Source organism: Dermacentor variabilis, unplaced genomic scaffold, assembly GCF_050947875.1.
Source record: "Dermacentor variabilis isolate Ectoservices unplaced genomic scaffold, ASM5094787v1 scaffold_23, whole genome shotgun sequence".
NCBI lineage: Eukaryota > Metazoa > Arthropoda > Arachnida > Ixodida > Ixodidae > Dermacentor > Dermacentor variabilis.
In genome coordinates, this window is record NW_027460401.1 from 1,447,217 (window position 1) to 1,473,124 (window position 25,908).

Below are 25,908 nucleotides of genomic sequence, written 5' to 3' on the forward strand. Positions count from 1 at the left end.
AAAAAGAAGCATACCGCTGTCTGTCAGGCGTCGTTTTACTTACCAACAGCAGCAAAGGGCAGTGATGGCATTTGCAACTCCCCGGTTGGGTGGCGAGAGATTTGAATTTAGAAAAAGGTATTCAGACCCTTCATATCCTCGTAACCTAAGTCTTTTCTTGGCACCAAAAAACTGTTGCGAGGTTTCTGGAATGGTATTTAAATAGCCCATGTCGGCTTAGTATTTAGTACCCCTTTAAAAGCTTGGGAACAGCGCAAGACGTGAGGACACAGGCAAGACACACACACAAAAAAAAAATTAAATTATGGTGTTTTACGTGCCAAAACCACTTCTTGATTATGAGGCACGCCGTAGTGGAGGACTCCAGAAATTTCGACCACCTGGGGTTCTTTAACGTGCACCTAAATCTAAGTACACGGGTGTTTTCACATTTCGCCCCCATCGAAATGCGGCCGCCGTGGCCGGGATTCGATCCCGCAACCTCGTGCTCAGCAGCCCAACACCATAGCCACTGAGCAACCACGGCGGGTACAGGCAAGACACCACACGAGCACTGACTAACAACTGATTTCGTTTATTGTGTCATGCATTAAATAAGTTCCATGACAACAAATGGTTTGCCGCATACTAATGTCAAGTTATCAAAAACACTGAGAAAGTAAAAAGGATAGGAATAGGAAAAGGTAGAAGGGATGGAAGCAGATCAAGGAAGTTTCCTAATGTTCTCTAATGTAGGACACTAGTGTCCTAGTGTTTTTCTGATTTCCCAGATTAAGCTACGCTCACATTTGGTCTTGGAGCAGGTGCAAGCGGCAAAAACTTGACAAAATTCGCCCACCTAGGCGGCGAAACGGGTGGAAAACCAGGCGGCGAGCCTGATCGGTCTCGGACAGATTTTTTCGCCACGGCAAAACGGAAAGCTGTTCCGCTTCACTAGATGCTGCACTAGCATGTAAACATCCGGTCGTAAAATTTAACATATTCCATTGTTCGGTGTTGATTTTTAGGAAAAACAACTGGCTAAAAGTATGGAAACTATACCTTCTCCCCCTTTCACAGTAGATGAAAGTTAAAGATGACATGCACAGCTGTGCGAAATGATAGCTTTTAATAACTGATGGGCCAATGAATAAACACACTGCTTGAAATGGTGCGATGAACGCAGGCTAGATGGATGTGGGCGAAAGCGGCAGTGGTGAAACAAATGTGAACATCTTGGACATGCACGGAAAAGATTTTCCGCCTGCTTGCCCCTTCCCTGGTGTGAACGTAGCCTCAGAGAAGTTTCCTAGAGCTTTGATAACTTGACGTCAGCCAAAAGCAAAGTTCTTTGACAGCCCTTGTTTGGTGTATTGTCTTTATCCTTAGTCATGTGTTGCTCTCACACTTCGTAACATGAACTAACTAGCCCAACATTGTACCTTCTTGCAGTATACCTGAAAATACAATAGAATCTGTGACGATGCAGTCAAGCCACGGGCCATCGCCATTGATGTGCGAAATTCAATATGTGAAGTTAAGCCTCCCATTTTGCCAGGCAATTATCAAGATTTTTCGCACCAATGACATGCACCGTATTTACTCGCATAACAGTCACGCTTTTCTGTCAAAAAAAGTGACACAAATTCAGGAATGTGATCATTATGCACGTTAGGTTTTCCGCGAAAAGAAAAATTCTTTTTTTTCGTCCCACTTTTGCTGCGGGATAACAACAGGTCAACAAACAGGCAGCTACCGCTGTCATCGAGTTTCCTGCAATATACTCTGGTGCTGCAGTCGTTGTACCACCATGGAAAGTGGATGGATTTGTCTGATCTTTGTGCTTGTGGATTCAGATGTTCTTGAGGCTTGATATATTACGCTTTATATGCCTTCATTGTCATAAATTTCAGAGCCATCTATACTCTTCGAAGTGCATAAGACACCGTAAACATGCACAATCGTGACTAATTGCAACGATTGAACTTGTTGAGGTGGCCAAATGGAAATGTGTCAAGAGTCGCAAGGCAGTGGTATAGTGCCTAGATTATACTAGTATATTCTAGGCACTACAGCACTGGCATGCCTGCGATAAATTCATAAGGGTGTTTCACATCGCTTGTCGATACATGCGTCCATGGCTTGATGGTTTCAATATCAGGCTTCTGTGCTAAAGCTCCTGTGTTCGAATCCTGCCGTCGGACAATTTTAATAATGTTTATTTAATTACTTATAAGTCGCAAAGCTGTTTGAAGCCAGAAGAACGAAATTTAGGCAAATCCCTGTACTTCCCATAACTGCCATGCTGGTACAACCGCTCCCATTGCAGCTCCCGTAGCACCAGAGTTCCCTCTAGTAATTATTGTATGAAACTCTATGTCTGCTGTAACAGTGCGGGACACCAAAACAAAAACGGTGGCCGGTGGAGCAAAGCGAATACGCCAAATAGGATTTTTTCTTCTTCTCGTGAGTACATTACGTCCATTGAAACAGTTTTTTCCATATCAGTAATGAATAATATCGAATATATCAACAAGTTTGCGGCAATAACGTAGCCATGTCCACTTTGAGGGGACAGAAACAGAGATGGGCGCGCTTAGGTGTCAGTGACATAGAAACACATGGCAGGCATGCCGCATAAACTGCAGCATTTGTCTTCACTACTATCCTAATACGGCATGTTTCCGCTAAGGGTGGGCAAATATCTTAGCTGTGTTACCAGCGTCGGTGTACGAATAGGGTACAGTTCTAACTTATCAGTGTAAACATGGCTACTATCGTTGCCGCTCACGATTTGTTGCGTGCCCACGAGTGCAGACGAGAGGAATCGAGAGGCGTCTTTTTTGTTATTGTTGTTGGCCACAACCATAATAAAGCCTACAAATAATAAAGCCAAGGCAAGATTGGTTGCAGCTTTTTTTTTTTTCATGGAAGTGCGGAAAGTGATGAAAGGGGCGAAATGGGGCATCTGCTTAAGTATGTTTGCTGCGTGCAGACCGCTTGGTATGTCTTCAAGAGTCGTTCGCGTAACATTTGACAGATGGTAAGCGCAATCATCATTAGCTAGACTTGGCACACGACATATCGCTGCGGCAAGTTCAGGGTGCGATCATTACATGGGAAAGAAAAAAAAATAGAATTTTAACGACAAAATTCAGGGGTGCGATCATTACGCTAGTGCAATCATACGCAAGTAAACACAGTAAATAGAGCTTGGAAAGAATGCACGCAACTGATTTCACACTTCTCTATCGTGTTCATTTAAGCGGGGCATTTAGACAGTTGCCACTATTTTACACGTGCACTTTTAAAGCCGGTTTGCCAACCAATGAAACCAACTCAAGGGGAATTTGAATAAGTTCCCTGCTCGCCCATCAACCAGCTAGGAGCAAAAATTGTACAGCAGCGTAACCCAGTTTCTTCTTCACAAGCAGCATTTAAAGAAGAGCAGATCTAAAATTTTGGCTTCCATTATCTAGTAGGGCACAACTGAAAATGAGTGCTCAATATTTGCCTTTATGTGCATTCACATCAATGAGCTGGCACCTGTAACTAACTCACGGAAGTGATAGCTCTTTCAGTGATTCCCACAATTTGCAAATGCATCACTGTCATTTCTGGTGCACATCGCTCTCGCTTGTGTTTATTAAGACCATTTTATTCCACTAAATACAAAACTGCCTTCTCTCCAATAAGCATTTTTTGCAGTTATTAAGCATAGCACTTGTGTAGCCCACCTTGGCACCAACAACTGCTGCGCTGAAACACATCCATAGACTGTGGCTCTTCATGTTACCAGCTACATGTGACACAGCTCATGAACAGCGCCCTTATGGAGCACTGCCCTTTTTACGAAAACCATAAACAATCTGCCTTTACAATTTTGCTGCCATTAAATAAAAATGTTAAGGTGCCTACTTCTGTCTGTTCTGAGCCTGTAATTGAGCTTTGCCACTTTTTGGCACCTGAAATGTATGTTTTCAAAGGTGCCTAAACATGCCACCCATGTGACATGAGGAATGCACTCACATGGCTGTGCCATTTTCGCGGACTGTAACAAAACAGCAGTCTTCATCATCGCGGCCTCGCATGGTGATACGATGGACATGAGGCCGGGCGGTGTCCTCGGCAGTGACCAGACTGGCCTTGATGCGATGGGGTAACTGTGTATTGTAGTTCTCCAGCTGAAAATGAAGGTAATACGTGACAGTAAAGCAAATGGCAAAGCATAGCACTTGAGTATTGTCTGTGCACTCCACGCTTCCTCCCTGGCTTTCTGTAACTAGGCTATACCTATAATGCATGCAAGCTATCTCAAAGGTTTCCTTGCCCAAGTACACAAAAACGCAATGACATCTGTGAAGTAATACTGCCTTTGTGAAAGTTTGAGCATCAAATCCAAGAATGAGCGCTGGGCATTCACTGGACCTCGTTTCTGCCAGCAAAATGCAAGGATAGGTTTTGAAGAACACTCCACCAGCGTTCAACTAATTCTGACTGAAATTTTTTCAGCGCCCCCTCTAGAAAGCCCCCAAGGACGAAGTGAGCGAAGGAGCAGCTCCCCCGACTCAGCCTGGCTCACCTTGACGGTGGGGTAGGTCTTTCGCTGCTGCGTGCTGGACTCCCCGATGAGGGGCCCGTGCGAACCACTTTCACTCTTGTAACGGTAGCGCGTCTCTTTCATGGGCTGCTCCAGGATCACTAGCCGGGCACCGCCTGCACTCAGTCAACAAGACAAGTGCTGCACAACATGCAGCTTGTGACAGCCAGTCGGTGTGTAGGCGAAGGCAAATGGGGGAGGCAGACAAAAGAGTACGAACTGCTAGCAGAGAATTAGCAGCCGCGGCTTTCTCGCCTGTTCATTGCTGCAACTCTAGTCCCTTCCATCACACCAGCTACGCCGTTCCCCTGCTCGCCACACCATGTTTACGTACCTTCATTTTCACTATTTTTTTCATTGGGTGCTGAAGTTAGCATCTGACGCTAGTAGAATCGATTCATCATTCCCCTGTAACCTTTACTTGCAATAGTCAAACCTCATTAAAATGAAATAATGGATATAACAAAGTAATCGTAATTTAATAATTGATTCTGGGGTCTTATGGGGGCCAAAACCCTGATACAATCAGGCGCACCATAATAGGGGATTCCAGTTTAATTCTGATCACCTCGGGTTCTTTAACGTGTGCTTATACCTAAATACACGAGCATTTTTGCATTTTGCCTGCATTGAAAGGTGGCCACCACTGCTGGGATAAAACCCATGACCTCGAGCTGAGCAGCACATAACCATAGCCACTTTACCACTAGGTCGTTTTTACCCTTGAAACTCTTATACGCATTTAAAACGCCCACACATTTAAAACCTCTTTTTAATCTGTAGCATCGCTGTCTATTGGGCGTGTTGGTACGCAGACTTGGATAACGTTTTAGAGCAAGCAGACAAGGACATAAGGGAGACCTACACACCACAATGCAGCAACTTCAACAATTGATTTTCGGGAAATTCATACACTTACAAAGTGAACGTGTCGGCTAGTTGGCTCGACATCTTGAACTAGGGAACAGCATGAAAGACGAGGACGCTGAAGGACAGTGCTATGTGTGGTTGTGTGCCTCTTCTGCATCCTCACCTTTCACGCTCTTTCCTAGTTCAAGATACATTTATACACCATGCACAACTGCACCACTCCTGGCCAAACTGTCATACTGCTCCTTCCAAAAAGGCTGTCTCTTCGTCAAGCAGATTGACAGGCACAGCGGTAACATAAGTTTCACCATTCTGCTTGATAGCTTGTGCTTTTATAAATTCAAGCACATTCTTATCTCTGTGTCAGGCAAGAACAAACTTTTTAATGAAGCAAAAATGTCCTTTAAATGAATATAACAAACCTCTTTTTAGTTCAGAATAAAAGCTTACAGATTATTCTGCACTGATCTTGGTGCGCCGTACCATTTGCGCTGTTAATAAAGTAGGCGTCTCAGCATGCATTTAAGCACACACTCTACTGCTACTGCCTCGTGGCGCACTCTGCCAGCGTCGTCAACTCCCACACTCATCTGCAATACAGCATACTGTGTTGGTCAAAGGTAATGTAGCACTATTGTAAGCTAAAATAAAGCACAAGCAGCAGAGCCTGTGGGGGAAGGATGTCTCGGTACCTGCTACACATGTGCAGAAAAGGGGTTTTCTGAATGCTGGAATCGTACTTTTTAACGATCCATTTTCCATTCTTTGTCTCCCTTTGTCATCGGCTCAAAGTTGGGCCGCTCTTACTGCTGTCATCAGCCGCGCAAGGTGAAAATGGAAAATGAAATGGACCATTACAAAATACGACCTCCACTCGTGATTTCCATGATCACTCAGCTTGAGAATTTTGTCAACACATTTTCTGGAGTGCTGCAAGCCTCAGATTTTGTGCAAGACCTGTTGCTGAATGCCAGCCCAAAGAACGGTTCTTTTATTGTTTATAAGCATGACCTCTGGTAAAGCTGTGAGACCTGTTATGTCACTACTTGTGCACGCATCACAATGGCGAAGATGCATTAACGTAGACAGCTGCATAGAAGAAAGCAGCCATCTCGCTGATGAAGACCCAGCTGAAAATGTTTTGTAGTCCTTCAGTAGTGCACAGCAGGTTTTTGCGTCAGCTTCTGCATCTGCTTACCCAGTGGTTATTCGGTTATTAACAGTACCGTGTTTACTCGCATAATGATCGCACCTTGAACTTGTCGCAGCGATATGTTGTGTGCCAAGTCTAGCTAATGATGATCATGCTTACCATCTGTCAAATGCTACGTGAACGACTCTTGAAGACATACCAAGCGGTCTGCACGCACCTAACATTCTTAAGCAGACGGCCCATTTCATTCCTTTCATCACTTTCCACACTTTCATGAAAAAAAAAGCTACAACCAAACTTGCCTCGGCTTCATTATTTGTAGGCTTCATAATGGTTTTGGTCAACAGCTCGTCTGCACTCGTGGGCACGCAACAAACCGCGAGCGGCAACGATAGTGGCCACGTTTACACTGATACATTAGAAGCGTACCCTATTCATATGCCGATGCTTGTAATGCAGCTAAGATATTCACCCACCCTTAGCAGAAACGTACCGTATTAGGATAGCAGTGAAGACAAATGCCGCACTTTCAGCAGCATGCCTGCCATTTGTTTCTATGTCACTGGCAGCTAAGCGTGCCTATCTCTGTTTCTGTCCCCTCAAAGAGGACATGGCTACGTTATTGTCGCAAACTTGCCGATATTAACAATATTATTCATTACTGATACGGAAGAAACTGTTTCAATGCACATAATGTACTCACGAGAAGAAAAATAATCGCGTTCAGCACGTTCTGCTTGCTCTGCCAGCCACCATTTTTGTTTTGGTCTCCCGCACTGACAGCAGCAGCCGCCTGCTTGTCAACCCGTTGTCATCCCATAGCAAACATGGGATGAAAAAAGAAAATGTTTCTTTTCGCAGGAAATTTAACCCGCATAATGATCACACCCCTGAATTTGCGTCAATTTGTTTTACAAAGAAAATGTGATCGTTATGCGAGTAAATATGGTACCTCCCCACCTTTTCCTAGTGGCCAATGTCTGCCTTCAGGGCAAACAATTGTGGTAATGAATACAGCGAAGTAAGTGCATCGCCCATTTCAATTTCGTTATGTTCTACTGCATGCACTCATCAAGCTTGATGAATATTATGCAAGCATGTCCTGAGTAGAGGCCCAGTGAGAAACTTTTACATGGTGTCATGCAGACGTCAGTCAGCTTCCAACGGCAGCAAAGTTGTCCTTTGTTCCACACTCTCACTTTCTTTCTTAAAGAATGCGAAGCTTATCACAAATTATTCCTATTCTATATTTATTTAGTTATACAGTTTACAAAATCCAGTTAAATTTCCAAAATCAGAAAGTTGGGCTAGTTGGAAAAGACACATTGGAAACATTTCTAGCGCTTAGGAACAAATAAAAGATGAAAGTATGCACCTTAGAGCAAGGCAGAAAGATGACTGGACAGGTGTTTTCTAACCTTTTTTTCTTCTGAGGTGCCCCCTCCCGCACACACACGCAGGAAACGTCCCAAATAACCAGCCCCTTGTGCTTCCTTCAGTTTCATTACCAGATAGATGGCTTATTGCTGTTGCTTAATCTAGTTGTTGCTGTTGTCCTAATCCCAAAATATAGCATGATATTAAAGGTACAATAAATGGTGCTTTCACGGTGCCAGATATATATGTGAAGAATTCTTGAACAGATATAACTCTGAGTTTCAAAATATAGTCGAGCAAAATATCAAGCTTGGCAAGTGACATTCCCTAGCCTTGCAGAACGAATTCAGGGCAGCTGCTTGGAATTGGTCGAACCACATGTTGGTCAAAAAAGGCAATGCTGCACATTGATGTAGAAGGGGATTTGCGGCGTTTGTGAAAAGCACTAAACATCGTTCTTCTGCCTTTTATAGTGATACTGTCGACGTCGCTGCTGAACCTGTTGGGATCTAGGGCCACAAACTTTGTACTGCAGCTGTGATCAGCGCATCGTAAACCATGGTGCATTGACGCAGCTGTCTACTGTGATCGCTACAGACGGCGTTTGTGTTGACTTCTGGCTCACGTGATACCTGATTCGGTACCCGGCGATCAGCTACAAAAGGGCCCTGTGGATTGTGCATCGTTGGGATTTGCAGCGCTTGTGAAAAGCGCTAAACATCGTTCTTCTGCCTTTTATAGGTGAGTGCAGGTTCATAGCGTTGTAGACTATACCTCAGTGCATGCTGCAAATCCCAAACCCAGTGTCTATTGGCGTTTTTCACTGGTCGATTCGGAGCAGAACTTCTTGCTCCGTGGCAACGAATCCGAATTTCAGTGGTCGATCTGGAGCGGGTTCGCGCGTTCCACTGGTCGTTTCGGATCAACTCGCTCCGCGTCGGATCGCTCTCACTTGCTCCGCCGCCGAGACGCGGATTCGGGCGGAAATAGCTCGCGTCACTTCCGTTTTCAAGCGAAATCGGTACCCGGTTGGTACGCACAACATTGTGTTGCTTCGCAAAATGGCTGCGTTCGGTGCTGCTGCAGCTGGCTGCAGCGCTCGCGTTAGCGATGAGAGCGCGGACGACAGCGATTACGAAGTGACGCAGGTGCTGCACGAAGACTTCTATGCACTTTGTCCATGCACAATCCTTGCGGGCGCGACATGGAAATGACGGACTATGCGACTGCCACGGTCAAATTACACACGGGGGACAGCGAGTTTGGTTGCCGTGGAAACGTACAGAACGGAAGTAGGGCATGGTTTTCGGAACCGGTTCGTGCGACGTGTACGCAGACTTCCTGCGTGATCCGCCGCGGAGCGTTTTTGCGCTCCGCTGGCCGATTCGGATTTGTGAAACCCGAGCGCTCGCTCGAGGATTTCGGCGGCCGCTCCAGATCGACCAGTGAAAAACGCCATATGATTATATGTGTATAGTATGGGTGTTGACATTGTCACATATCGAGCGCGAATAGGTAGCCATAGCCAACGACTACAGTGTAGCTGTAGTGAAAGGCTTCATTTTCATGCAGCTGCTGGTTTCTTTGCTACATGGTGCCAGAGAGGGCAACTGATTGTTCTTATGTTTTCTGCGTCTCATCTCCTAATCTGCTGCGGTGGCGCTGAAGTCAATCCCGGCCCTTGCAAGATAGACAAGGTTCTTGATGCCCTAAAGGATGCCGAATCTGCGCGTGAAAAATTTCAGAAGGAAATTAGCAGTAAGATGAAGGAACGTTTATCAGGTATAACTGACCTTAAGACACCTTTCGAAAGTGGAAGCTTTGCTAGATGATTCTTTGGGAAATGCCACAGCATTATCTGAAGTCAAAAAAGGTGTCGATGACATCAAGAGCGACCTTTCATCCTTTTCCGATAGGCGGGATTCTGAACCTAACATAGTTGAACTCATTGGTGACATCAACAATTGCATGCGAAGAAAAAATGTGATATCCAAAGGCTTGCCCGAGGCAGAGAAAGAAGACTACAAGGCTTCTCAAGTTGTCATTGAAAGCTGTCATTGTCAAGTTGTCATTGAGGTAACAGATACTGAACGTGCACATCGCAGGCAAGGGCAGCACCGGTCAGTAACAGTGAAGTTTCTACCCTACAAGACAAAGTGCAGTATCCTGGCTAATTCCTACAAGCTAAAAAATTTGAAATTAAAGGTTAGGATAGATGAGAACTTTTCACCTCGAATACAATTCGTGCACAAACAGCTTCGCGACTTTGCTTGAGCGAATTGTCAACCCGATGAAAGGTTTAAGCTATCTTTCGATAAGCTAAAGATAGGCAGGAAATTATATCGGTACCAGCATTCCGAGGGGAGGGTAGTGGAATGTGTCCAGTGAAATGCAAACCCATGACACAGTCGCCACAAGCAGAAAGACAGTGGGACACCTATTCTATAATTTCCACCAACTTTCGTAGCATCATTAACAAACAAGATCAGCTTACTTCCCTCATTCCACTTGTAATGCAGATGTTATAATCGGAACAGAAACGTGGTTTACTCCTGAAGTTAGCAATTCTGAGTCACAAATTTCAAGTTTATTCACTGTTTTTTGTAAAGACCGTATGGATAGAAAAGGAGTCGGTGTTGTAATAGCCGTAAGAAAGCATATAAAGGTAAAACCCCTTCCTACTGACAGCATTCTTGAAACTATTTGGGTTGCATGCTATTTACCAGCTGTAACTTTGATTATTGGAGCATGCTATAGGCCACCTGACTTTCTACAAGATTTTTCTGAGGAACTGCAGTCTGTGTTAGGCTCCGTGCAATCCAAATATAATAACTCTCCCATAATTTTGGCCGGCGATTTTAACTTTTCAAGCATAGAGTGGTCCGCTTTAAAATCCCCTAGCATGCGCCATACACGTGACTGTGCAGATTTCGTTGACGTTTTAGAATATTTTCGGTTGTCTCAACTTATCGAAATCCCTACGCAGCACAATGCTATTCTTGATCTGCTTCTAACAACACACCCCGAACGTGCTACTGTGGATGTACTAGAGTACATCAGTGACCATCGTGTCATACATTGTACCTTTAAAACGCAAATCGTGAAGAAACCGCGACAAAAAAAAAAGAAGATTTATGACTATTCTAAAGCAGATCCCGAAGGGTTCAACTCTGAGCTTTTTGAATTTTACCTGTCATTCATGCAAACGTATGAAAACTGTTTGTTGCAAGATAACTGGATTCGTTTTCATGACGAGTTGTTAAGAGTACGGGAGAGATACATTCCATAAAAATGGATCTATGAAACAGCAGACAAGCCATGGTTTACTCGAGAGATCAAGCGATATTTGAATAAAAACAAATGTTTGTTTCGAAAAGCAAGAAGTGCAAAATCTGTTGAAGCTACATCAGAATATTTATCGTTTTCTAAAGAATGTACATTACATATTGAAGCTGCCAAATACAGTCGATCCCGGATATATCGAACTCGAAGGGGTTCGCGAAATAGTTCGATATATCGATAATTCCAAATATAAAATATGCATGTCAAAAGCTTCTCTAACAACTCCACACATCTCAAGGCAGTTTCACGATGTCGTGACTAACGGCAACTTACCGATCTGTGCCTCCGAGGCGCGTAAAAAAACAAAAACACAGCACGATGACCAGAGCACTTTATTTCGGAAGAAAAAAATCTGTGACCTTCGCTTGCTTTTTCTTCTGCACCATCAAGTTCATTAAGCTGTCCTCAAGCTTGTTGACAGTGTCCAAATGAGAAAGGCCAGCTCCTTCCATTGTGCCACAACAGCGGCGAATGACGCTGAAAGCTGCTGCAAGTTCAGCTGCAGTGCATAGAGGTTGGTCCTCTTCGTCGGAACCTTAACTGCTGCTCGAGTCTGCGTCCTCGTCACCCATGATGTCAGCCACAATCTCCGCATCAGTGCGATCCGCTACAGCTTGCACGCCATCTTCAACGCTGATGAAATCGCGTGCTGTAACGCTGCCTGGGATGGCGCTTGGGAATGCCGAGAGCTCGAGACATTCGCTGTCCAGGTATCCAGTGTCGTCTTCACTGTCAAAACATGTTCTTGGCACGTGTCTCCAAAAACCAGGCGTACAATTCCTTCTCGCCCTTGTCAAAGGTTGGCACGCGCACACAACACGCTCCAGGGCGACTGGAGTGCACTTGCCTTGAGCTTAACATCGGCGTTGTTCTTGAGGATCGTACTCGGGGTGTTGCGAGGAATTCCGAACGCTGTGGCGACTTTTTCTCGCCAGCCTCCACCTGTCGAATGATGTCCGCCATTGTTGAAAAATCCAAATTCTTGCGTTTTTTCGCAGCCATGGCTCCGGAACACGTGCCAAAAGCGGAAAGAAAAACGCACTGTACCACACGAGTCTCAAGCCTTCGCGTTGGCCTCGTGAATAAAAGGAGCAAAGCGAATCGGAAGACGCATTGCTCCGCGTCTCCGCACTACCACAAGCCCAAGCTGCACTGAACTCATTTGTCTCGCTGCGCCAGCGGTGTCAGCCAACCAAAACACAGGAAACGGGCGCCTGCAGTCAGTGTGGTTCCTCCCTCCCACTTCCCTTTCACAACCAATCGCACTCCAAGTGCTCCTCGTCACGTGCCTTTTACCCACACACCCCTTTCTCAGAGTGCGAGGCGGCGCGCGTGAGATTACGGGAACATCGCAAGAGCTTCGTGAGGAGAAGCGTACTTGCCGGGGTGGAATGCAAGTGGAGAAGTGCACTTGCAGGCGTGGGGTATGGTGGGAGAAGTGCACTTGGTGGGGCGCAGCTCAGCGCGTAGTTCAATACATCGATATGCCGGTGCACGGGAGTTCTATGTACGCGAACAATACTTTTGCATGGGATTCCCAAGGGGATTTTTCAACTGTTCGATATAGGCAATAATTCGATATATCCGGGATCGACTGTATAAGTTTTTCAGCCAGGATATTTCACAATTTCTAAAAACAGATCCAAAATAATTTTGGTAGGTCATTTCTCCCGCACCTACAAAAGTTACCTGTTTTTGACACTGAGTCTGGTGCTGCAGTTGATGTCATGGATGTTGCTGATCGGTTTAATTTTTTTTTTTTGTAGTGTATTTAATGACGAAAAGTCCCTAAATATGTCAACACAGTTTTCTGATAGTTCTCCATTTATGGAATGTATTACTGTGACAAGTGACGGTATTGTAAAAGCTATTGAGCATTTGCCATCATTTTCTAGTCCTGGTCCTGACGGTATTTGTACTAAGCTAGTAAAAATGACAAAGCCCAATTCTGCTCTTATACTTACACTATTGTTTCAACAGTCTCTCGACTCCGGCGAAATTCCAGATGACTAGAAATTGGCACATGTGATACCAATATATAAAACCGGCGACAAAAACAAGCTAACAAACTATAGGCCTATATCCCTTACGTTTGTTGCATGCAAATTATTTTAACACGTGTTATCTTCCCAAATCATGCAGCACATGGCCAGCAACTACAGTCTATTTGCAAACCAGCATGGTTTTCAATGAGGCCGGTCATGTTAATCCCAGCTTCTTGAACTAACTACAGACATTCACCTTAACCTTCACGAACTTACACAAACTGACGCCATATTTAGAGATTTTGCTAAAGCCTTTGACCGTGTGGCTCATAGCCGCCTCATATATAAAATGAAGCTGAGTAAAGTTGACGAAAAAGTAATAAACTGGGTTAAAGAATATTTAAGTTACAGACGACAAGCTGTCGTAATTAATAATGTCCATTCGTCATTTCAACCTGTTCAGTCCGGTGTGCCTCAAGGTTCCGTTTTGGGACCCACTTTATTTTTAATTTATATAAATGATATTCATCAGGGTATAGAATCGGAAATCTGGTTATATGCCGACGACTGCATTCCATATTGGCCATTAAAATGTAAGGCTGTGATAAATTACAAAATGACTTGAACAGGAATGAAAGATGGTGCTCAGACTGGCAAATGAGCGTAAATACCTCAAAAACTAAACTTATGAGATTTACTACTTGCCGTGAAATTACGAGACACACATACTTTCTTAATGGTGAGGCTCTAGAAACTGCAGAATCATTTAAATATCTAGGTGTTCATCTTTCTCCGACTTTGTCTTGGCATAATCATGTGGGTTGTATTGTTTCCGCTGCTGCAAATCCCTTGGCTTAATTCGTCGAACGCTTCGTCAGGCTAATAGTCATACCAAGCTTCTTGCACATACCACCGTACTTTGTTCAAAGCTTGAATATGCCTCATTTATATGGAACCCGCACCAAACAGAACAAGGCAGCGCGACTTATTACAGGTAACTATTCACAACATTCAAGCATCACCAAAATAAAACATTTCATTTCATTTATTGAACCCTCAGGGCCAAAGGCATTAAAGAGGGGAGTGGTTACAAAACAGAAATACATAAATAAATACAATGCATATTACAGAAGTATTATCATAGTGCAGAACGAAAATGCTGGTTATCAATTATGTCGACGATATCTGCGGGAAGGTGGTTCCATTCGCGTGATGTGCGAGGCAAGAAAGACTGAAATGCAGTTTTAGTGTTACATGTTTCAATAGCAACTTTGTGACGATGGTCAATGTGATTTGACACGTATCTGGGGGACGAAATGAGGGAATCGCGTAGCATGGGGTGATGGTATAGTTTATGAAAAAGGCTCAAACGAATTGTCTGCCAGCGGGATGCTAGAAGAGGTAGAGAAAGATTAGCTTTCATGATTGTTACACTTGCGGTACGGTTAAAGTTGGACAGGATAAAACGAGCAGCGTTATTTTGAGCTGGCTCAAGTAAAGTTATCAGTTTTTCATGATGCGGATCCCATATCGCGGCGGCATATTCCAAATTAGAACGTATTAGTGTTTTATAAAGCAGTAATTTCAAAGAAGATGGAGTTTTGGAAAAGTTACGGCACACGTAGCCCAACATGCGGTTAGCTTTGTTAGTAATGTATTCAATATGGCGTGTCCAGTTAAGGTCAGCAGAAATATGAACACCCAGGCATTTATATGAAGTAACCGCTTCTAACCCAACGTTATTTAGGTAGTATACAGGCGGAGAGTTGGCACTTCTTGATATTCGCATAATTTTGCACTTATTAGTATTAAGTTCCATAAGCCATTCATTACTCCAAAGAGAAATGTTAGAGAGGTCACGCTGAAGACTGTTAGCATCGTCGGGGGATTTTATTTCGCGAAAAACAACACAGTCATCAGCAAACAAAAGAATGTTAGATGATACAATGGAAGGGAGATCATTGATGTAAATAAGAAATAAAAGGGGTCCAAGCACTGACCCTTGTGGCACGCCAGAGTAAACTTCACTGAAAGGTGAGTTAAAATTATTAGCGTAAACGAACTGCGATCGGTTAAGAAGAAAGTATTCAATCCATTTCAGAACATTGTAGTCGATATTCAGTTGGGTTAGCTTTGAAAATATTAAGCGGTGACATACCTTGTCGAATGCTTTCAAGTAATCTAGGAAAATGCAGTCAGCGTCTGATGCGCAATCTAAAATATGGTGAAGTTTGATAGTGAAGCTGGCAAGTTGTGTTTCGCAAGAAAATGACCTAAGAAAGCCATGCTGTGTGGGCGTAAAAAATGAATTAGACTCGAGAAAGTTCACAAGGTTAGTGAAGATTACATGTTCTAATAGTTTGCAACAAGTACTAGTGAGCGAGATGGGGCGATAATTTATAGGGGATGTTCTATTTCCCGACTTGAATAATGGAACCACCTTCCCAACTTTCCATTGTGTTGGCAGAGTGGAACTATCGAGAGTTTGCTGAAATATCTTTGTTAGTATTAAGGAACTGTAGACAATTGTATCTTTTTAAAATTTAGCATGAATGCAGTCAAAACCGGGCGATGAATGAAATTTTAGGGCATCAATAAGTTTAGCAATGCCAGATGAATCGATGAAAATTTGAGGCATAGATGGGAAATTATACCGGAGTGGAACGGGATGTTTGGTGCTTGATGTGCGCGAGAAGTTCAGAACAAAGGTTTCGTTAAGTTCTGATGCGCATAAATAAGCCGGAATAGGGTCACCTGACGCGTCAGTTAAGTTAATAGATTCTTTGGTATGCGGGTTGATGATGCGCCAAAATTTTTTAATGTTGGTAGATAGCATCGATGGTAAAGTGTTAGAGAGGAAGTTATCTTTTGCTTGCTTAAGCGCGGTTATATATGCATCAGCGGCACTCTTGTATGCGTCCCAGTGTGCGTTACATTGTGATAGCCTGGCTGTACAATATCGGCGCTTTTTTCTGTTAGATAGGTGCCTTATATGGGTGGTATACCATGGGGCTTGAGGATTAGAAGTGATGGTGCATCTTGGAACATATTTTTGAGTTAGTTCGTGAACTTTGGTCGTGAACATATCCCAGTTAGTTTGCACAGAGCGTTCGTTAAAGTTTCTAAAGAAGTTTTGAGTAAAAACTGATAATTCATTGTTAATGGCATCGAAGTCTGCTCTAATATAATCTAGTATGGTCTTTTTCTTTCTTGCAGGTTTAGGACAGGCAGTGTTAATGTTGAAAATGAGCAAAGAGTGATCACTTATGTTAGGTAAATAGGTGATGGCTGAAGCGAAGTCAACTCGATTGGTTAGGATCAAATCTAGAGTGTTGGCTGTGTTGAAAGAGATTCTGGTAGCGTTAGTGACTAATTGGGTAAGTGAAAAAACAGAGCATAAATCAAGAAAATCACTGGCATTGGATGAAAATTGAGATAGGGTGGGAGGCTGGGTAACCCAAGAAATATTCGGAAAGTTAAGATCACCTAGTAAAAACAAGGAAGCCGTTGGAAATCTGGTGTGTATTATGTTAAGTTCGTCATGAAGGTCGTTAATAAATGAGCGTAGAGAAGAAGGAGGACGACAGCATACGCCGAATATTATTTTCTGATGGTCAAGAGTAACTGATGCCCAGACAGTTTCCAAGACGCTATTAGTGTAGATGCATGATGACGGTATGTCTTTTGAAATAGCAAGGAGTACGCCGCCTCCCCGTTGATTCAGTCAGGTCAGGTGATTGTTGTCAGTCAGGTCAGTTTGTTGCCAAGTTTCAGATGAATCTGTTAGTCCATGAAAAATCAAATTATCGCGACGTGACCTGTCCTCCATATCATCTAGGCACTTTCGTAAAAATTTATTTTGTGAAGTTAAGCCTTCAATATATTCTTGCATGCCTGCAAACTCATGGCTGAATGCATCAAGAACTTTCCCTTTCTCTTCTAGTCCATCCAAATGCTTCTGAACGTTAGTTATTTTTGTTTCGATGCTTTTCTGCCCAGCCTTAATGGATTTAATGTCTGCGGTCAGCTCATGTTGTGCCTTCGAACTTTGTAATGAGCGGGAGTGAACATGTTTGAGCAGTTGAAAAATTATGGTCATCTGTTCTGCAGGGTCTTCAGGGAGTGATTCAATTTCCGATTCGGATCGAGTGGTGGGGCACAGAATCATGCACAGTTTCACACAGCACCCCTGTGCCCGAGAGCAGCAATAAGCAGATGCCATCGCTTTTTTTAGCGTACAAGGAAAACGTACACACCTGCATCGGAGCAAAGCGAAAATCAGGAGCCATGCCTCTTGCAATGTTCCCGTGCCCACTGAATCCGAGGACGGAGTGGCCACAGCTTAAATTCCTTGCGGGCGATGATGCAGTTGTCGATGGGGTTGAACGGCCGAAGGCGAGCGATTCCATCGGGTGCACAGGGATGAAAGACTTGTTGAAGGGGCCACAGTCAGGCAGTGGCGGTGGTAGCATCTGAGCTGATGGGCATGAGGGAGATAGCGATTCCGGTATCAGCAATGTCAAGAAGAGCGTCAGCGTAACCTGCATCGGAGCAAAGCGAAAATCAGGAGCCATGCCTCTTGCAATGTTCCCGTGCCCACTGAATCCGAGGACGGAGTGGCCACAGCTTAAATTCCTTGCGGGCGATGATGCAGTTGTCGATGGGGTTGAATGGCCGAAGGCGAGCGATTCCATCGGGTGCACAGGGATGAAAGACTTGTTGAAGGGGCCACAGTCAGGCAGTGGCGGTGGTAGCATCTGAGCTGATGGGCATGAGGGAGATAGCGATTCCGGTATCAGCAATGTCAAGAAGAGCGTCAGCGTAACCTGCATCGGAGCAAAGCGAAAATCAGGAGCCATGCCTCTTGCAATGTTCCCGTGCCCACTGAATCCGAGGACGGAGTGGCCACAGCTTAAATTCCTTGCGGGCGATGATGCAGTTGTCGATGGGGTTGAATGGCCGAAGGCGAGCGATTCCATCGGGTGCACAGGGATGAAAGACTTGTTGAAGGGGCCACAGTCAGGCAGTGGCGGTGGTAGCATCTGAGCTGATGGGCATGAGGGAGATAGCGATTCCGGTATCAGCAATGTCAAGAAGAGCGTCAGCGTAACCTGCATCGGAGCAAAGCGAAAATCAGGAGCCATGCCTCTTGCAATGTTCCCGTGCCCACTGAATCCGAGGACGGAGTGGCCACAGCTTAAATTCCTTGCGGGCGATGATGCAGTTGTCGATGGGGTTGAACGGCCGAAGGCGAGCGATTCCATCGGGTGCACAGGGGTGAAAGACTTGTTGAAGGGGCCACAGTCAGGCAGTGGCGGTGGTAGCATCTGAGCTGATGGGCATGAGGGAGATAGCGATTCCGGTATCAGCAATGTCAAGAAGAGCGTCAGCGTAACCTGCATCGGAGCAAAGCGAAAATCAGGAGCCATGCCTCTTGCAATGTTCCCGTGCCCACTGAATCCGAGGACGGAGTGGCCACAGCTTAAATTCCTTGCGGGCGATGATGCAGTTGTCGATGGGGTTGAATGGCCGAAGGCGAGCGATTCCATCGGGTGCACAGGGATGAAAGACTTGTTGAAGGGGCCACAGTCAGGCAGTGGCGGTGGTAGCATCTGAGCTGATGGGCATGAGGGAGATAGCGATTCCGGTATCAGCAATGTCAAGAAGAGCGTCAGCGTAACCTGCATCGGAGCAAAGCGAAAATCAGGAGCCATGCCTCTTGCAATGTTCCCGTGCCCACTGAATCCGAGGACGGAGTGGCCACAGCTTAAATTCCTTGCGGGCGATGATGCAGTTGTCGATGGGGTTGAATGGCCGAAGGCGAGCGATTCCATCGGGTGCACAGGGATGAAAGACTTGTTGAAGGGGCCACAGTCAGGCAGTGGCGGTGGTAGCATCTGAGCTGATGGGCATGAGGGAGATAGCGATTCCGGTATCAGCCATGTCAAGAAGAGCGTCAGCGTAACCTGCATCGGAGCAAAGCGAAAATCAGGAGCCATGCCTCTTACAATGTTCCCGTGCCCACTGAATCCGAGGACGGAGTGGCTAGAGCTTAAATTCCTTGCGGGCGATGATGCAGTTGTCGATGGGGTTGAACGGCCGAAGGCGAGCGATTCCATCGGGTGCAAAGGGATGAAAGACTTGTTGAAGGGGCCACAGTCAGGCAGTGGCGGTGGTAGCATCTGAGCTGATGGGCATGAGGGAGATAGCGATTCCGGTATCAGCCATGTCAAGAAGAGCGTCAGCGTAACCTGCATCGGAGCAAAGCGAAAATCAGGAGCCATGCCTCTTGCAATGTTCCCGTGCCCACTGAATCCGAGGACGGAGTGGCCACAGCTTAAATTCCTTGCGGGCGATGATGCAGTTGTCGATGGGGTTGAACGGCCGAAGGCGAGCGATTCCATCGGGTGCACAGGGATGAAAGACTTGTTGAAGGGGCCACAGTCAGGCAGTGGCGGTGGTAGCATCTGAACTGATGGGCATGAGGGAGATAGCGATTCCGGTATCAGCCATGTCAAGAAGAGCGTCAGCGTAACCTGCATCGGAGCAAAGCGAAAATCAGGAGCCATGCCTCTTGCAATGTTCCCGTGCCCACTGAATCCGAGGACGGAGTGGCCACAGCTTAAATTCCTTGCGGGCGATGATGCAGTTGTCGATGGGGTTGAACGGCCGAAGGCGAGCGATTCCATCGGGTGCACAGGGATGAAAGACTTGTTGAAGGGGCCACAGTCAGGCAGTGGCGGTGGTAGCATCTGAGCTGATGGGCATGAGGGAGATAGCGATTCCGGTATCAGCCATGTCAAGAAGAGCGTCAGCGTAACCTGCATCGGAGCGATGCAACGGTGCTTACATGCACAAAATCTGCATGTTCTGCTATGTTCCGACATTAATTGATGTCACTGATGAGCAATACATCTCACGAACGATGAGCAGTCTCTGTACCTGCCGATTTAAACAAATTCACCGGTCAGTACATTTGTCACATTTAATTTGGGGAAGTGCCGGCAAGTGCGACTGACAGCGGCGTTCTAGTGAGACACAAATGTGAAAAGTTGAGCATGATACCACCGACTGTGAGGCGTCCTCATATAAATGTCCCAACTGTACTGGCTCTCACGAAGCGACTTCGAAGGAATGCCCGAAGATGAAACAAGAGGTTCGTATCCTTCGAAAAATGGCCAGAGACCAATCTTCACGTAAAGAGGCTGCTCAATGTGTTCGCCAAAGTGACCAACGCTCGCGACAGAAGCATCACAAAACCATTTCAGGAGAACTACCTAGCGTGGCACAAGTACCACGACCACCTCTGCCTGTGTGTGCATCGAAGACGGTAACGGTGTCTACTGATAATTCAAGGTCCACGAGAGCATGCGGCAAACATTCACCTCCGCCGGCTGATACAGACACGGAATGGCCTTTGCTGCCCTCTAGGCCCACGGCCATGCCAGCGGGCACTAGCGGTCCTCTGCGCCATGAAGCCAAGAATTATAGGGCCAATGAAACCGGTGACACTACGGGCAAGCAAGGAGATGAACACAATGAGAAGGAGAGTGTACAAAAAATGCTGAAGAACCTAGTGGAGTCAATGCGCGTGATTCTCGGTGGTCTCGAGACTCCGGCCGCTAAAAGTGCCCTACAAGTGCTCGCCGTGCTAGAGCCGCTTATTGCAGGTCTTTATATGCTATAAAGATTTTGTTTGGCGCTTGTGCTGTTCACACAGGGGAGGCCCACACACCAGCTTCGTCCTAGTGCCTCTATTTTTAAGTTCCCTCGAATTGGTGACTACAGACTTGATGCGAAACCTGATTGTGGCTTCATGGATGACATTTGTGAATGTTTATCATCAGAGTGCTGAACTTGCTTTCACCTTTGCGCATCCTTCTTGCTATGTCATCATCATCCCTCATCCCACCTTTATGTCCCCCTCCCCCTGTGCAGAGTAGCAGGCTGGAGCACCTTAGCTCAGGCCGACCTGTCTGCCAATTAAATTATCTCTCTCTTGTGCTCACCTTATAGCAGGCACATGAAGCGCTTCCCTGAGAAGGGGTGAGACACTTAAAATAGCAAGCAGCATGTATAAAATCAGTGGTTAGGACTACACTTGGTCTTCCTGCTGCAGTGTGATATGCTGTGAATGGGCGTTTGCTCTCATGGTGGCAGGTCAAATGCAAACGGCGATTCATGGCTATTGAATTCGTCGGAATCGTAGCTGTCACTGTTTGACAGATTTGAAGAGCTGGTGCAGCTGACATTGTCACCTGAAGGTCCGGTGCAGTGACAAATCAGCTGAGCGTTTTCATTTGTCCTGTGGGCAAGAGTGGCATGCATTGCACCCTTTCCTCAACTGGTGTGCCTCTTGTGACGTCGCATGAAGAGGTACGTTCGGCTGCTCGATCAAATTTCGGTTTTGTTATTGCCCTTTTTTTTGCTTATTTAAAATTATTTTCAATGTTGCGAAACAATTCTACTTTCAGAAGTGTAACAGGGGGGTCAGGAACCTAAATACCATTACCTTAACATGGTCAAAAAATAGCCAGAGTTGCCCTTTAAAGCTTATGGACATCAAAAGTGGTGCTAAAGAGTTTTGGCAGCTGCAACTGAAGAATGCTAAAAAGCAAAACAGTAATCGTAAGACAGTTTCCTAGAAATGCAGATAATGCCAATCAGGCTATGCAGGTTGCATTAATATGCAGGATGCATGCTCACAAGCGTGGATAAAGGCAACGAGACTTTCCACAGGACATTTGCCAAGGTCACGCAAAAGAAAGTCATGAAGTAACACCAAGAATAGTGCTTGGCCATGCATCAGTCACCGCATTCATGTCTTTAAGGAGAGGCAGCTGCCAGTAGAAAGAGTAGTGCTGCTTTGATCAGGTTAACATTTATACAATTTGTGAAGAGGGCTTGAATGTGTCTCAGACACTGTCAAGGAGCTACAATCTTCCGGATTCTACTAACTTCAAGAGATCCGCCACAATCCCTCGAAAAACCCAGCCGCCCAGAAGTTATGGGAAAACGCAACATGCCACTGGGTTCGCCACAACATACCAGCCATGTGCAGACTTTGTTCTTCATAGTTAGTGCAGATAGGCATGCCGATGTTTTGATGCAGAGGCTGATTCGGCTGGAAAGAGCGCAGCAACAGGTCTTGGAAAGAGCGAAGTTGCTCTTGCTCAGCAGAAGATGATGAAGTTGCTGCAACTTCCTCTCCACTCACTGGATAGGCCACATTGCCTAGGGGTGTGCTGTATGGGTCATCCTGCAATCAAAGGAAGCAAATGGTTGAGCAATGCAAGCAATAACATGTGAGCCACAAATTTTCAAACACGCGCGTGCATGCACGCGCACTCAAGTGCTTTAACTGTAGTACCTAACAGCTTGAGAGGCTGCTGCTGAGTTCATCTTGACATCACGCCAATGCCACAATACACATTGATTTGTCTTAAATAAAACCGATCAACAGGCACAACATACGAAAAGTAAAAGTAGCGATCGCAGTTAACTATTTCAAATCAACATGGGTAATTCGGACTTTGAGTAAGTTTGCTAGTACTCGTTATTCCAGACGAACGTCGCGGGAGGCAGCGCGCACTGAAACCTGTCGGCTGACTCTCGAAGCAATGGTAAATGCGCGTTCACATTAAGAACAGGCGTCCGCAAACTACTTACGTTGTAAAATCACACATGCGAATAATCCGTAGAGGCATCAAATCAACATAAAACCGCAAAAGCCGTCAACTCTCACGCGTGCGGTAGTTTCAGGAAGAACCGACCAAATTGGCAGGCGCACAAGCAGCTGTCCTACTATCTACAACACGAAAATGTGAGATCAGCTTCTTCCAGATACGAAACATCCGCCGATACACTGATCAACGTGTCTTACCACAGGTGTTCACGGCGTTCGTTGCACGTGTAGTCCGCTACTCAGCAAACAAGCCCAGAGGTATAACGCAACGTCCGAATGGTGTGGTGGGCTTGCGATACGCTCACAGCGATTATGAGGCGTGTGCCCTCTAGGCTTTAAAACACCTCTCATTGATCGGCTGTGATGCCCATCCCTGGAAGACTACCACAGAATACTTGAAACAATCCGAAACTTTAAGCAGCGTTTTCATCCTGTATGCACTCGGCCCAGTCGACTTCGTTGCTAGGCGAATCGCGAAAACGGCGCAGACGCCAATGTGATCATGATGACGATACGGTGCACTGGATAACACCATATCCACCATGATATCCGGTACCCTCAGAATAATGTAGTGAGAAACTCTATGCTCAGAATCATAGAGTTCTCAGAAGAAAAATGCCGATCTCAAAGGCAATGTTTTTCAGCGCAAGCACCGAAAGCAACTGACAGAGCCAGAACGTGAGCCAGAAATGCCAAAAATACGCGCGGTTAGGGTGCCCTAGCGCGGTCTCTTCGTTCTAAATGATATGGCGGCCGTGACGTTTATCAAGCTTTTCCAACATAATTTTACTATCAATTCAGGTACAGTTCACGGTACTTTAGGTGCTTGTAGTACACAAAATATGGCCTTTGAGATTGGATTTTGATTCTCTGATAAAGCCGTCGCTGACGGCGTGCCTATGATGTATTTTCGGCTCTGCATACGTAGGTGGTGTTCAAGGTAGTAAAACAAAAACTGTTATGTTTAAATTTTTCTTTAACATTTCTGGGCGTCGTCGAAAACCCAACGTCTGTAACTTGTTTCCGGCTCCCAAATCCTTATCCGGCCTATTCAACCATCAATTGCCTTTAAATCTAAGGAGCGCCATCCCATGGGTCGTAATTTGGACACCACACGTTGCTTTCGCCGCATATATTTAGCGAAAGCATCTCCTTCCACGTTGTCGCCATGAAAAAAAAAAGAAACATTAGTAAGCGTGTTATGGGGTTCTTGCATTGCCCAGGGGGCGCTGCAAATGGATGGATGGATGGATGATTGTGGCTCAACCCTTTGAATCGGGCGGCGGCGGCGCGCGCCACCTAGCCTTTAATGGTTCTATATGCATGCATACCTATGTATCTACTCCTTTACTTTTGCGTTGATATTGTCCACCAATCAGATAGCCTCCGTTTAGTTATTTCTACCTGTTCAAAGCCTATTCTACTTTCACTGTCTTTAAAACCCAAGGCTTTGAATAGTTCCCCGTTAGATTCAACTGCAGGGTGAAGTTGTTTACAAGCAAGTATCAGGTGTTCCGCCGTTTCCTCCTCCTCTCTACACGCCTCGCACACCAAATCTATCTCCTGGTATCTGGCTCGGTACGTTTTAGTCCTCAGTACACCTGTCCTGGCTTCGAACAACAATGAGCTTCCCTTAGAGTTATCGTAAATATTTTCTTTGGCTATTTCTTGCTTAAACGTCCTGTATGTCTCCAATGCCGATTTGGTTTGCATCTCTGTACTCCACATACCCCTCTCTGCCTCCTTAACCTTTTTCTTGACAGATGATTCCTTACTTGTTCCCCCGCTACTGCCCAAGTATTTGCTTGTCAATTTTCTAGTTCGCTTCCTCCACCTCGTGTCAACATTCCTCGTGTATAAGTAACTGAAAACCTTCCTAGCCCACCGAATTTCCCCCATTTTTCTCAATCGCTCCTCAAATTCTATCTTGCTACTAGCCTCTCTGCCCTCGAAAGAAGACCATCCCAGATCCCCCTGCACTCCAAGATTTGGTGTCTTGCCATGTGCTCCCAGAGCGAGCCCACCCACACCACGTTGCCTAATTTCCAACTGTTGCCGGGTCTCTGTTCTAATACATAGAACTGCATTGGCAAAAGTCAGGCCTGGTACCATTACCCCCTTCCATATCCCTCGTACTACCTCGCACCTATTGTAGTTCCACAGTGCCCTACTCTTCATAATCGCTGCACTTCTGTTACCTTTAGTCGTTAGATATTTTTCGTACTCTGTCAGATACTCAATGCCATTATTGATCCACAACCCAAGGTACTTGTATTTATCGACTATCTCCAGCGTGGTCTCCTGTATCTTATCCTCGCCGCAACTGTTATCATTAAAAATCGTGACTGCTGATTTTTCTTTGCTAAACTTCAAGCCTAACCTGTCTCCTTCTGTACCACATATGTCCATTAATTCCTGCAGATCTTCTGCATTGTCAGCCATTAATACAATATCATCCGCGTACATCAGTCCTGGTAATGACTGTTCAATCAATTTTCCTTGCTTGAGAAATGATAGGTTGAAGCCGAGTCCGCTTTGCTGTATTTTGGCCTCTAGACCTTCTTGTAGGTACAGCATAAACATCAGAGGTGACAATGGGCACCCCTGCCTAAGCCCCCGCCGAATCATCACAGGCTCCGAAACCTGCTTTTCCCATTGTATAATCACCCGGTTACCTTTATAGATATCTTTTAAGAAATTGGTTACTCCATCTTGCACTCCTAACGTTTCCAGAATGCCCCACAAGCCCTCTTGAAGTACACTATCATAGGCTCCCTTGATGTCCAAAAAAGCCAGCCATAGGGGTCTGTGTTCCTTTTCAGCTATTTCAATGCACTGTGTTAGCGAGAACAGATTGTCTTCTAGCCTCCTATGCTTCCGGAACCCATTTTGTAGCTCTCCAAGTACCCCCTTGTTC

At 45.5% G+C, this 25,908-nt stretch overlaps 1 protein-coding gene across 9 annotated transcripts in view; it reads right to left on the minus strand.

Annotated features, from left to right (window-relative positions):
* Positions 1–25,908, minus strand: part of Rel (nuclear factor NF-kappa-B family member relish) — a 450,112-nt gene that overhangs the window by 274,355 nt on the left and 149,849 nt on the right. For 7 of the 9 annotated variants that reach the window (XM_075678481.1, XM_075678479.1, XM_075678478.1 and 4 more), the window contains exons 2-4: positions 22,355–22,565; positions 4,562–4,695; positions 4,009–4,163 (exon numbers count right to left, since the gene is read on the minus strand). In XM_075678481.1, coding sequence (XP_075534596.1) covers positions 4,009–4,163; positions 4,562–4,695; positions 22,355–22,565 — 500 coding nt within the window. Of the gene's footprint in view, positions 1–4,008; positions 4,164–4,561; positions 4,696–22,354; positions 22,566–22,975; positions 23,119–23,189; positions 23,640–25,908 lie in introns of those variants that run through there. The other 2 variants (XM_075678482.1, XM_075678483.1) reach the window with 2 other exon arrangements.